Genomic DNA, 10,764 nt, shown 5'->3' with positions numbered 1-10,764 from the left:
ATTTTCTCTTCTACATCTGAGATTCTATTTTCTGAATGATCTAGTCTGCTTTTAATACTTTCAAGGGAGATTTTGACTTCTTGTATTATAGACTTCATCTCTAGCAGTTCTGTTTGAGTCTTTTGTAAAGTGTGTAATTCCTCTTTTAAATCTTGCAAGAATTTCCTCATCTCCTGGAACTCATCAACTTCTTTCTCCTTTCTCTTTAGCAGTTCATTATCTCTCTTCTCTTTCATCTCTGTTAGCTTCGACATAATGAATGCTCTAAATTCCTTATCAGACATTTCCATGATTTTCACTGAACTGCTTGTGTATGAAGAAGAGTTACCCTTTTCCCTTGAGGGGGAGGTATTTTCTCGTTTTCCCATATTTCTTGTGATCTGGTGGTGATTTCTTGTCATCTGATGGATGGTGTGTTTCTTTCAAATTCTTGAAGTTCAGCCTGAATGTTTAGGAGCAAGCAGACAGAGGTGATCTAGAATCTCTTTGCCATTCTGTTGTGATTGCTGGTGCAGCAAATTCAGTAGATATTGGGGAATATTTTAACCCTATTAGTATTTGGATGTTTAGCTACAGTGCTCTTAGATCTGTCGCAAGCTCATTTGTTGGAGGCTGAATTATCAGTAGAAAATCTTCATTCCCTGAAAAATCTAGTTCGCTGGAGTCATGTGGAACCTTCTTCTCAAGCATATATCATAGCTCCCGCCAGGACAGCATGCTCACAAGGTGAGTCTCAGGCTCTTCCTGCATAGGATCCTGCTGGTTGCCAAGGTGGGATTTTTTCCAACACCATTTCCTCAGGGCCAAAAATGCCTAACTTTCTAATGAATCTAGGTTTACACTGTACTCCACTCTGAGGAAATTTCTTAAATTTTACATCTCAAACCTTTATACTAATTAGAGAGGTACAGTAGAAAACTATCAGTCTGAGTAATTTTTTTTAAATCATTTTTTGGACTATTCCAATATCCTCATATGAACTGAAAGAAGATACCAACACATGTAAATAGCATAGGTATCTCTGTAAATGATTTATTTAAATATCAGTATTATCAGTTTTTAAATTTTCTGCAAATTTGTAAAGTCCTTAATATCTCAGAAAAAATTCTACACTTTGTTACCTCAGTGAGAACCGTTCTACATTTCATTCTGAGTCTTCTATTTCTTCCATATAAGTAAACTCTAAACATAACTAATTTCTCAATTTCCCATGAACTAATGTGACATTGACAGGACTTTTAATACTGACATTTCTTAAAGGCTCTCTCACACTTCTTAAACTACCAGTGTTATTTCAGGTTTTAGGCTTAGAGAGTGACATTCCGTCTCTCTCTCTATATATTTATTTTAGGCCACAGGGCATGTGCACTTGCCAGAGACAAAGAGAGAGGGAAAGTGATAAATTCTCCCTCCCCAGGGGGTATGGCCATGCCAAAATCCCTTTTCCTCTATTCTCTTTTTGAGATTTTGGATACCCATGCACACATACCTAGTGTGATTTTTCAAGCCACAGGGCCTGGGACTCAAACTGCAGTAGGTCATGTGGGAATCCAGTACCTTAATCGCCATGCCACCCATTAGCCCTGCCTCTTTTAAAAACACATACTTGATAAAATTATTCTGATGCATGTTATAAAGGGGAAATTCTAAGTTTCTCTAGTGGAAAAAGAGGAAGCTTTGCTATATACTTTGGACAGAGGCGAAGAGGATAAAGAACAGTTTCTTGAAAGCATTACCTGGTCTTGTCCATAATAATACTGTATTTTAATAAAGGATTGAATCATATAATTGTCTTCTATGTTTGACTGAAGAGGAAATTATTATATAACATGCAAACATCATCACAACTCATTGAGGAAATCTCAAGAGTAGGTCATGCACAATTTAATGATGTGATATCATGATTTAATGAAAACAAAGAGCCAATGACAGTTTATGGAGACATGTATAAATGAATTTTATGTTTTTATTTGAAACAAAGAGGAAATGGATAAAACTTTGAGTCACAATGCTTTCAGCATGTCACATGGAATTTTGAGTTTTAGATGGTCTGTCAATCTGAAGAGCAAAATTAAGAGTCTTTGAAATTAGATGATACACATAAGAAAGAAGATAAGAAGTGACTTAGGAGGAAAATTTGGATTGGATAAACCATAACACAGAGAATGGAAAAATGTATTCTACATAATTACTATACACATTCTTCCACAATTAACTAGTTTGATAATTACTTATTTCTTAAGAAAAACAACAATAAGGAAATAGCTCTAAACATGGTGACAGTAGCCCTTCAGTTGGGTATAAAAGTGAACATGAATGAGGAGACTCCCACATTTGGGAACTTGTTTTAGAAATCAGCTCACAACTTCCACCCTCAGACACCATGGTCAACTCTTGTGGCTCTGTCTGTTCTGACCAGGGCTGTGGTCAAGGCTTCTGTCAGGAGACTTTTTGTCATCCCAGTTGCTGCCAGACCACCTGCTGCAGGACCACCTGCTGCCACCCCAGCTCCTGCCAGACTAGCTGGTGTCGCCCCAGTTGCTGTATGTCCCGTTGCTGCTGCCCCAGCTGCTGTACATCCAGCTACTGTCCCCCAGTCTGCTGTCAGACCACTTGCCGCCCCAGCTGCTGTGTGTCCAGCTGCTGATGCCCAGTGTGCTGTCAGACCACCTGCTGCCATACAACTTGCTGCCATCCCAGCTGCTGTGGATTGTCTTGTTGACCTAATATCTATCTATCATCCCAAACCTGGCTATTATCATATCAAAGTGAAAGTGTCATTCATATGAACCTTTCCATGTGTTAAATGCTCAGAAGTTTTATTATTTTGTTGTATCACTAAGCAACTGGTGAAAGACCATTCATCTACATTAGATACCATTCATTTATTCTGTGGATCTTTTCCCTACTACATCTGGATTCAGATGCATGATCCAGTTAGACTAAGCCACAGAGTCTGTTTTGTTTGCCTTGATTTTCAAAATTATTGGTTAATTATTCTTCAGTAAATATTTTCTTGGCATCAGAAATGCTTATCTTTTTTCAGTTATTTTTGACAGTTGAATATCAGTTTATCACCTAGCACTATTTTTCTCAAGATGAAGAGAAGTTTGTGTACTTGTAGCCAGGAAAGAAAACTAATTTTATAAATATAATAGAATGTTTATAACATTTTTTCTCTATATATTTTTTATTTTTAACTCTCTCACAGGCATTTTCACATCTTCTCAAGAACCCTCTGAGGTAGGTATTATTACCTAACTAGCAAATGAGATAGTTAGCAACTTATGTGAGGTTGCATTATTAATAACTGGTATAGCCAGAAATCAAGTAAAAGTTTTTATAAGATAATCCACCTCATTTAGCTAACAATAGTTTTCTTATTCAGTCAGTAAAATGATTAAACACCTGACATGTCCGTTGGGGGATTATCTCAAGATTTATGAGGCACACTTGCTTCCTACAAGGAGCTCGCAGTCTAATCTTGGGAATTAAAGGAAGGGCCAGAGTAAGTAGGTAAAGAATATTGGATAGTATTGATCAGAAAGGGAAACTCTGTTTGAGAAGAGTATTTTTTTTTCCTTCAAGACAGACCCTTGCATATTGAAATCCTTATGCCTCAGGCTCCCAGTTGCAACTACTTTTTTTCCTGTTTTTATTTATATATTTTTATTCTTATTCATACATGAAATTGCTATACATCATTTAGATTGTGAAGAGACTTTACCCAACTTGGTATATACCTCAGACCAGCCAAGTTGAGACCACCATACACATCCTCATCAACAGATAATAAACCTTATCTGTGTCCCACAAGTGTCTTACCTCTCCATTCCCCCCCCCCCAAATTTCCTATGCTCTTCCCCTCTCACACTCTCTTTCCACTTTGTCTGTAGACTCTTTCCACTTTGTCTCTAGTGTCCATTACAATTTTTAATATTTTTATGTACTCCAGCAGCTACTTGTAGAAAACATCTTACTGTATTGGTCAGGCCAGCCTCAAGCTCACAATTCTCCTGCCTCAGTCTCCACTGGATTACTGGTGTACAACACCGTGCTCAACCTTACATTGGGCTGGTCATCCAACCAAGTCTCCTTGTGGTTCCAGCCTGGGAAGCATGGTGTATTAACAATGTGCACCACAAAGACTGGGGAAGTGGAAGGTATAATTTTATGAATAGAATGAATTAAGTCAATAAATTTAGGGTAAATGTGCAGGTCACAAACCCATAAGATGAAAAGAAGGAGAAAGAATAGGGAAGTGTTTACATTACTGCCATGACAAGATGAAGATGAGTCAAAAAATCACTTGAGATCAAATGTGACAGAGATATTTCATATAAATGAAATAATACAATATGCACTTTTTTTGTGTGTGTGTGTGGGGCCAGCAGATGACATAACGATTACATTGTTGGACTCCCATGTAGTCAACTGAGGTTCAAGTCCTGGACCCATTGGCTTAAAACTCACTCCAGGTGCATGTGCATGCATGCCAAAAATCCTGAGAGGAGAATGGAGGAGAAGGAATTGTGGCATGGCCATCTTCCCTGGGGGTGATTTCTTGCTTTCTGTCTCTCTCTGTCTTTCTGGCATGCACAAGTGCCCTACCTACAGCAAAAACAAAAAAACAAAACAAAACAAAAAAACTCTCTAGAAAAAGTTTATTTATTTATTTTTGGTAACCAATTCCTTTTACTTATTGTTTTTCAGGTTCATCAGCATTGCATGTAGCAATACTTCAGTCCTCTTATTGATGAATAATATGTAACATCTATTATATGGCTATACCTTGTTTTATTTATTTATTCATCAGTTGATGGGCATTTGGGTTATTTACACTTTCGGGCATTAGATATATACCTTAACTTATTGAAATGTACTTTTCTGACTTAGTTCCAGAGCAATGTAGAAACCTTATTCTTATGTAGCTCAATCGTTTCATTTTTTTGCTATTATTATTATATATATTATGTCTACATATGTTAAAAGCCAATGATACATTTTTATAATTATTACTTTATACATTCTTATGTCTTTTAAATAAGCTGAGTTATGCTAACCTTTTAAAAAAGTTTATTTATTTCTTACATGAGTGAGACAGAGAGAGCACTCACAAAAGGGTCTTGATGCTATGATTCACTTCTAGCCCTTCAGCTAGACCTGGATTATGGGCAAGCATGTGTCCAACATGCTCAGCAAGATCTCCAGATTTGAACCAGGAATCTTCCCAGGTGGTATTGCCTCACAGACCATTGCATTTTACTGCTGTGCCACCATCTGGCTCCCTGTATTAACCTTTTTATTTGACCATTTTAGTTCTCTTCATTTCTTCCTATAAATACAAGTTAACCAGCTGGATGTCATTATACTATTCCAATACGGTTTTTCTCCCACCTGTGGCCTTTGTGCTATTATTGTTAAATGTGTTGTTTCCAGTTGTTATAAGCTCAACACTAATATTTTCATTCTATTTTATGCAATTTTAAAAATTGTATTTTTTACATTTAATCATTGTACAGCCTTACAGCATACATAATGATTTTTCACAACATGAATATATTGCATATTACTCCAGTCCCAGACACATTTTTAAATCTGTGAAGAGAAGAGACATTTGCAAATATACACAATTATATACAGCCTTACCAACCTACAGAGTTCATGATGATTCTAGGAAAGCTCTCTGGTTGCCTCTCCCTCTGGTTGTCTCAAACATTCAGCTTCTCTGCCTGTGTCATGCTTGTATCATGAGCTATAGCCTCTCTCTCCACCAAGATCTCCATTGTTTTTGACAATGGCCTTAGGCATGGAGTTTTCCATGGTCAGTTACAAAGTCAGTCAGTCTCCAATGAAGTGCTTGGTCCTTATAGCCTGCCCTCCACGTTGGACAGCACCCCTGTGCTACTGCTCTGGGTCTAGGACAAGAACCTACCTTATTCTGAGTGAGTGATCCCCTTATTCTATTAGTGAACATCCCGGTAACAGCTCTCACATCCTTCTCAGTTGCCCATCCTGACATAGAATCTCTTCTCTATGAGCAAGATGAGGTGGAAGGGATGAGATTGTGCTTTACAGAAAACATTTAGACTTGATTTAGTGCAATAAAGGTTCATTAATTCTTTAATCAAATGGGAGAGAAGCAGGTATATCCATTAGTGCGCCGCTCTTCAAGGATATTCTAAGCCTGTAAACTCTCCAAGAATAGCAGATAACAGCGAAGGCACTTCTAAGTCTCTAGGTGGTTTATGGAAGTATCCACCTTCTTCCAACAACAAGGTGTCTGATCTTTTACCCACACACACTCCTCTAGAAATACTGATTTCCTCTCAAGTCACTAAATCCTTGGTCTTTTCCACCTTCTGAAGAAAATACGGTTTATTATGCCATACTTTACAGAACTCTCCTCCTATTCGTTTTCTTTTACTTATCCTTTTTTTTAACCACACATTCTTTGTTTTTAGTTTTTACTGTCTGAAGTACACTCAGTATGAGATCTACTCTCAAATATTTATTTTTTACTTTGCTATAGGACATGTACACTCACCAAAGAGGGAATAGAAAAGGATAGAAAGCGAGAAAGTGAAGTTAGAAGAGAAGCTTATGGCACTGAACTCTCTGGGGAACCTTCCCAGAATATCATAGTCAGTTTTTTAAAAAAAATTGTTTATTTATTTCATTTTATCTTATTTATTATTGTTACTATTATTTTTATGTTTGCTATAGGGCATGTGTGCTCACCAGAGAGAGACAGAGAGAGAGAGGAAGAGTGAGAAAGCAAGTCACCAGGTCCAGAACTCAAACTGTGGTTGGTCATATGGGAAGTCCACTACCCTAACCACCATGCCACTTGCTGGCCCCTATAGGTATGCTTTTTTTGTTTTTGATTTTTTTGGGGAGAGGTTTTTGCTATAGGGCACTTGCACTTGCCAGACAGAGAGAGAGAGAGACAGAAAGCGAGAAATCACCCCCCCAGGGGGGATGGCCATGCTGCAATCCCTTCTCCTCCATTCTCCTCTCTGGATTTTGGGCACGCACGCACATGCATCTGGCGTGAGTTTAAGCCACCAGGTCCAGGACTTGAATTGTCAACCACATGAGAGTCCAGTGATCTAATCAGTACAGGACCTTCTGGCCTTGATGTCAGTACTTCTTAAAGGAAATTTTAGGGAAGTCGTAGGTTATGAGTTCTTGAATTTATGAGAAAATCTTATATATATATATATATACCAAATGTCTGCACTCTGTAGAAGAAATGGAAATATTCAAAGATATAATAGTAGGGAGGACAAGTGCAGATAATAGAGACTTAATAGGAGGGGAGTGGATCATAGTGGGTGTGTGGGACACAGGGAGGAAACATTTAACAGACACAAGAATATAAAGTTACTTGCTGAAAAGATCCTTGATTTGACTGTCATGTACTGCATGCATGCTTTAAAAAACCATATTGTGTATTATAGAGATGTACAATGATTAAATGTAAAAAACAAATTATGAAATTAAAAAATTAAAAATAGAACTGCTATATGGTCCAGCAATTTCACTTCTGAGTATCTATCCAAAGTAAATAAAATCATTAGCCTGATGAAACCATGTCAATTGCAATATTATTCACAATAGCCAAGATATGAAAACAACTTAAATGTCCAGTAGATGAATGTGATAGACATACACATGCACAGACACACACACACACACACACACACACAATGGAATATTATTCAGCCTTTAAAAAGAAGGAAATCCTGTAATTGATGATAACATGAATGAATCTAGAGGGTATTATGCCAAACAAAGTTAAAATAATCCAGACACAGAAGTCAAATATTATCCTTCTTGATCTCACTTATATATAGAATCTAAAGTAGTCAAACTCATAGAAGCAGAGAGAGAGCAGAATGGTGGTTGCCTAGGGCTGGAGGAAGAAGGAAATGAGATGTTGATCAAAGGGTATAAAGTTTCATTTATACAAGATGAGTAAGTTCTGGAAATCTAATATGTAGCAATTGTGACTATAGTTAACAATATTGCATTATATTCTTGAAATTTGCTAAAAGAGTAGATAATATGTATTCTCACCACACACACACACACACACACACACACACACACAAGATAACTGTGAAGGAATGGAATATTAATTAAGTTTGCTATTTTATATTGTATACCCATATCAAAACATCACATTGTAGGGAACCAGCAGTTAGCGTAATGGCTATGTCGCTGGACTCCCACGTAGTCGACTGTGGTTCGCGCCCTGGACCCAGTGGCTTAAAACTCACGCCGGGCGCGTGTGCGTGCATGCCCAAGATCCCGAGAGGAGAATGGAGGAGAAGGGATTGCGGCATGACCATCCCCCCTGGGGGGTGATTTCTCGCTTTCTGTCTTTTTGTCTCTCTCTGTCTGTCTGGCGAGCGCACGCGCCCTATAGCGAAAACCTCTCAAAAAAAATCACATTGTATACCTTAAATATATGCAATATTTATTTGTCAATTATACTTCAAAAAAGCCAGTCCCTCTCTCCAAAATACAAAATGCATAAGTAGCATAGTACCACAATATTGGAGAGTGACTTAAGGGAGAAATGGTTTGGGCAGAGAATATTGGAATATATCGGGATAGTTTATTGGAGGAAGTAATAACACCGAAGTCTTAAAGAACAAGTTACATGGAAGTTCATGCAGTGTCTGGAACAGAATATGGAAGGTCTCATTCACCATTTTTTGAATAGATGAGTGAGTGATAATCTACAGCTTTGCAGGTCTTTGTTTTTATTTATTTATTTATTTTTATTTTAACAAACCCAACAAAAACCTTCCAAAAAGAACATTTCTGACAAATGTAAAACTTATCTGCACACATGGTCTGCTATTGTAATCTCAACTGGGGAACACCTGGGAGCTCTTTCAGGTCACAATCCAATCCTTACATGACCCTGTGAATATTTTGAACATTGAAGGCTATGAGATCAGTGATTCATTTTTGCTCTTAGGAAAGTGATTTCATTCTAAAGGTATTATACATTCCTAGGAGTATTGTGTATTAGGGCAGTAATCCATTACTTGGTTGGTATAGTACCTGACATTCTCAGTATTAGATTACCTGATAATCAGGAAAGGATTAGAACAAGGTCTTGAATATCTCTCACACCCTTTAAATCTTTTGCTATGACAATCACACAATAAAATCTCATTAATTTGAACATATTCAATTTAGGACATGTGTAGGCTACTTTTCCCTGGCCTAAATCCATATGAAATTTGGCATCTTCCATAAAATGATTGTTTGTTAGGCGAATTGAGAAGGTAAATATAATTACAGAAGATATATTTAACTCAATGTGGATCTACTAAGTGTAAATTAAAAATGAATCATATCATCCCATACCAAAGCCTTGAACTTCATCATTTAGAAACATTCTTTAGTTATGATTCTTAATTTCACTTTAAATGTATTAGAAAAAAGCTAAACAACATTATTTTTAAAAGTTCTATACAATCAAATTAGTCTAGCTTGACTTCATGTGTTTTGAACTAGTATAATTTCACTGTACTGTTTCTATGGAGATATTTTACAATGTAATATTTTATTCTAAAATTAAAAGGTCTCTAATGGTATTTAAATGTTTACTCAAATTTCAAAAACTTTCCCTGAGTATCACCCGTGTACCAAGGACTTTTCTAGATGCTAGGGAGTAAAAGAATAATGTGGTTGCAGCTCCATGGCTGGAATAGACTGAACCGTGTTGAAATGTTAAGATAATAACATTAAAATTTGCTTGCAGGAACAAGAGATAATTTCTAACAGCATGGCATTTGAGGAAGGTTTTGGTTAGAGAGGAAATAAAGAGTAGGTTTTCCAGAAATGTGGACAGTATTGAGAAGTGCAGGGTGTAGAAGGTACAGCCTAGGATGTAGGGTAATGAGAGAGATGGATGAGTGATTGAAGATAGAGTTGGAAAGATAAATTTGTGAAAGGTGTTGATGACATGCTAAGGAATTTAAGATACATGCTAAGGGTATTAGTGAGTCAATAGCTTTTCATCTTAAGGCTCTATCTTAAACATGGCATTGACAAACACAGTCTGGCAAAAAGATCATAAGAAAATCTTGGCGGTTCACACGATGTCTTTCTTCATTAATATTTTATTATTTTTTAAATATATTTTATTTGAATAGTTCTAAAATGAAGATGAAAGTGTCTCCATTTAAATTATTACATAAAGTAACAAGTAAAATTTTCCTTAATAACTTTCTTCCCATTCCTATATTTATAATGGTAAATATCATTCCTCACTTTTTCTCATGTGTATACAAATATATCTAGGAGTAAATATGTTGACACTTAGATCATACTCCTCCTGCAATGAATGTGTAGTACATTTACTTATTCATTCAACAAATATTTACTAAGTGTGGACTATATACCATGCACAATATGCTAATAAGCATACAATACCCAATAAGAGTCTATATTCTAGAAGGACACCACAGACAATTATGCATGAGAAAGAATAAGATAATTTCAAATCAAGATAAGTGCTAGGAAGACAGTTTAGAAACAATATAATGTAAAGGGTGAGACTGGGGAGTTTCTTGAGTTTGGGGATTTGGAGGTGACTTCTATTGAGAGAATGATTCAAATCTACTTACTTTATTTCCTTTGGGATTTTAGGCGATGTGGTAGTTCTATTTTTAATTTTTTTAGTAATCTCTATACTGTTTTTAAATTTACATTTCAAACAGCAATGCACAATTTCCT

The 10,764-nt window shown here is 36.5% G+C and overlaps 1 protein-coding gene across 1 annotated transcript in view; it reads left to right on the top strand.

Annotated features, from left to right (window-relative positions):
- The first annotated feature begins 2,383 nt into the window (after positions 1-2,383).
- The window catches only part of LOC102476236 (keratin-associated protein 4-2-like), a 13,597-nt gene continuing 5,216 nt past the window's right edge, over positions 2,384-10,764 (top strand). Inside the window, exon 1 of the mRNA XM_014590710.1 lies at positions 2,384-2,576. Within this exon, the coding sequence (XP_014446196.1) occupies positions 2,384-2,576 (193 nt within the window). The remainder of the gene's footprint in view (positions 2,577-10,764) is intronic.

Source organism: Tupaia chinensis, unplaced genomic scaffold (genome assembly GCF_000334495.1).
Source record: "Tupaia chinensis unplaced genomic scaffold, TupChi_1.0 Scaffold000477_1, whole genome shotgun sequence".
NCBI lineage: Eukaryota > Metazoa > Chordata > Mammalia > Scandentia > Tupaiidae > Tupaia > Tupaia belangeri.
Note: the sequence above shows the minus strand (reverse complement) of the source record. Positions and strands in the feature narration are given on the sequence as shown.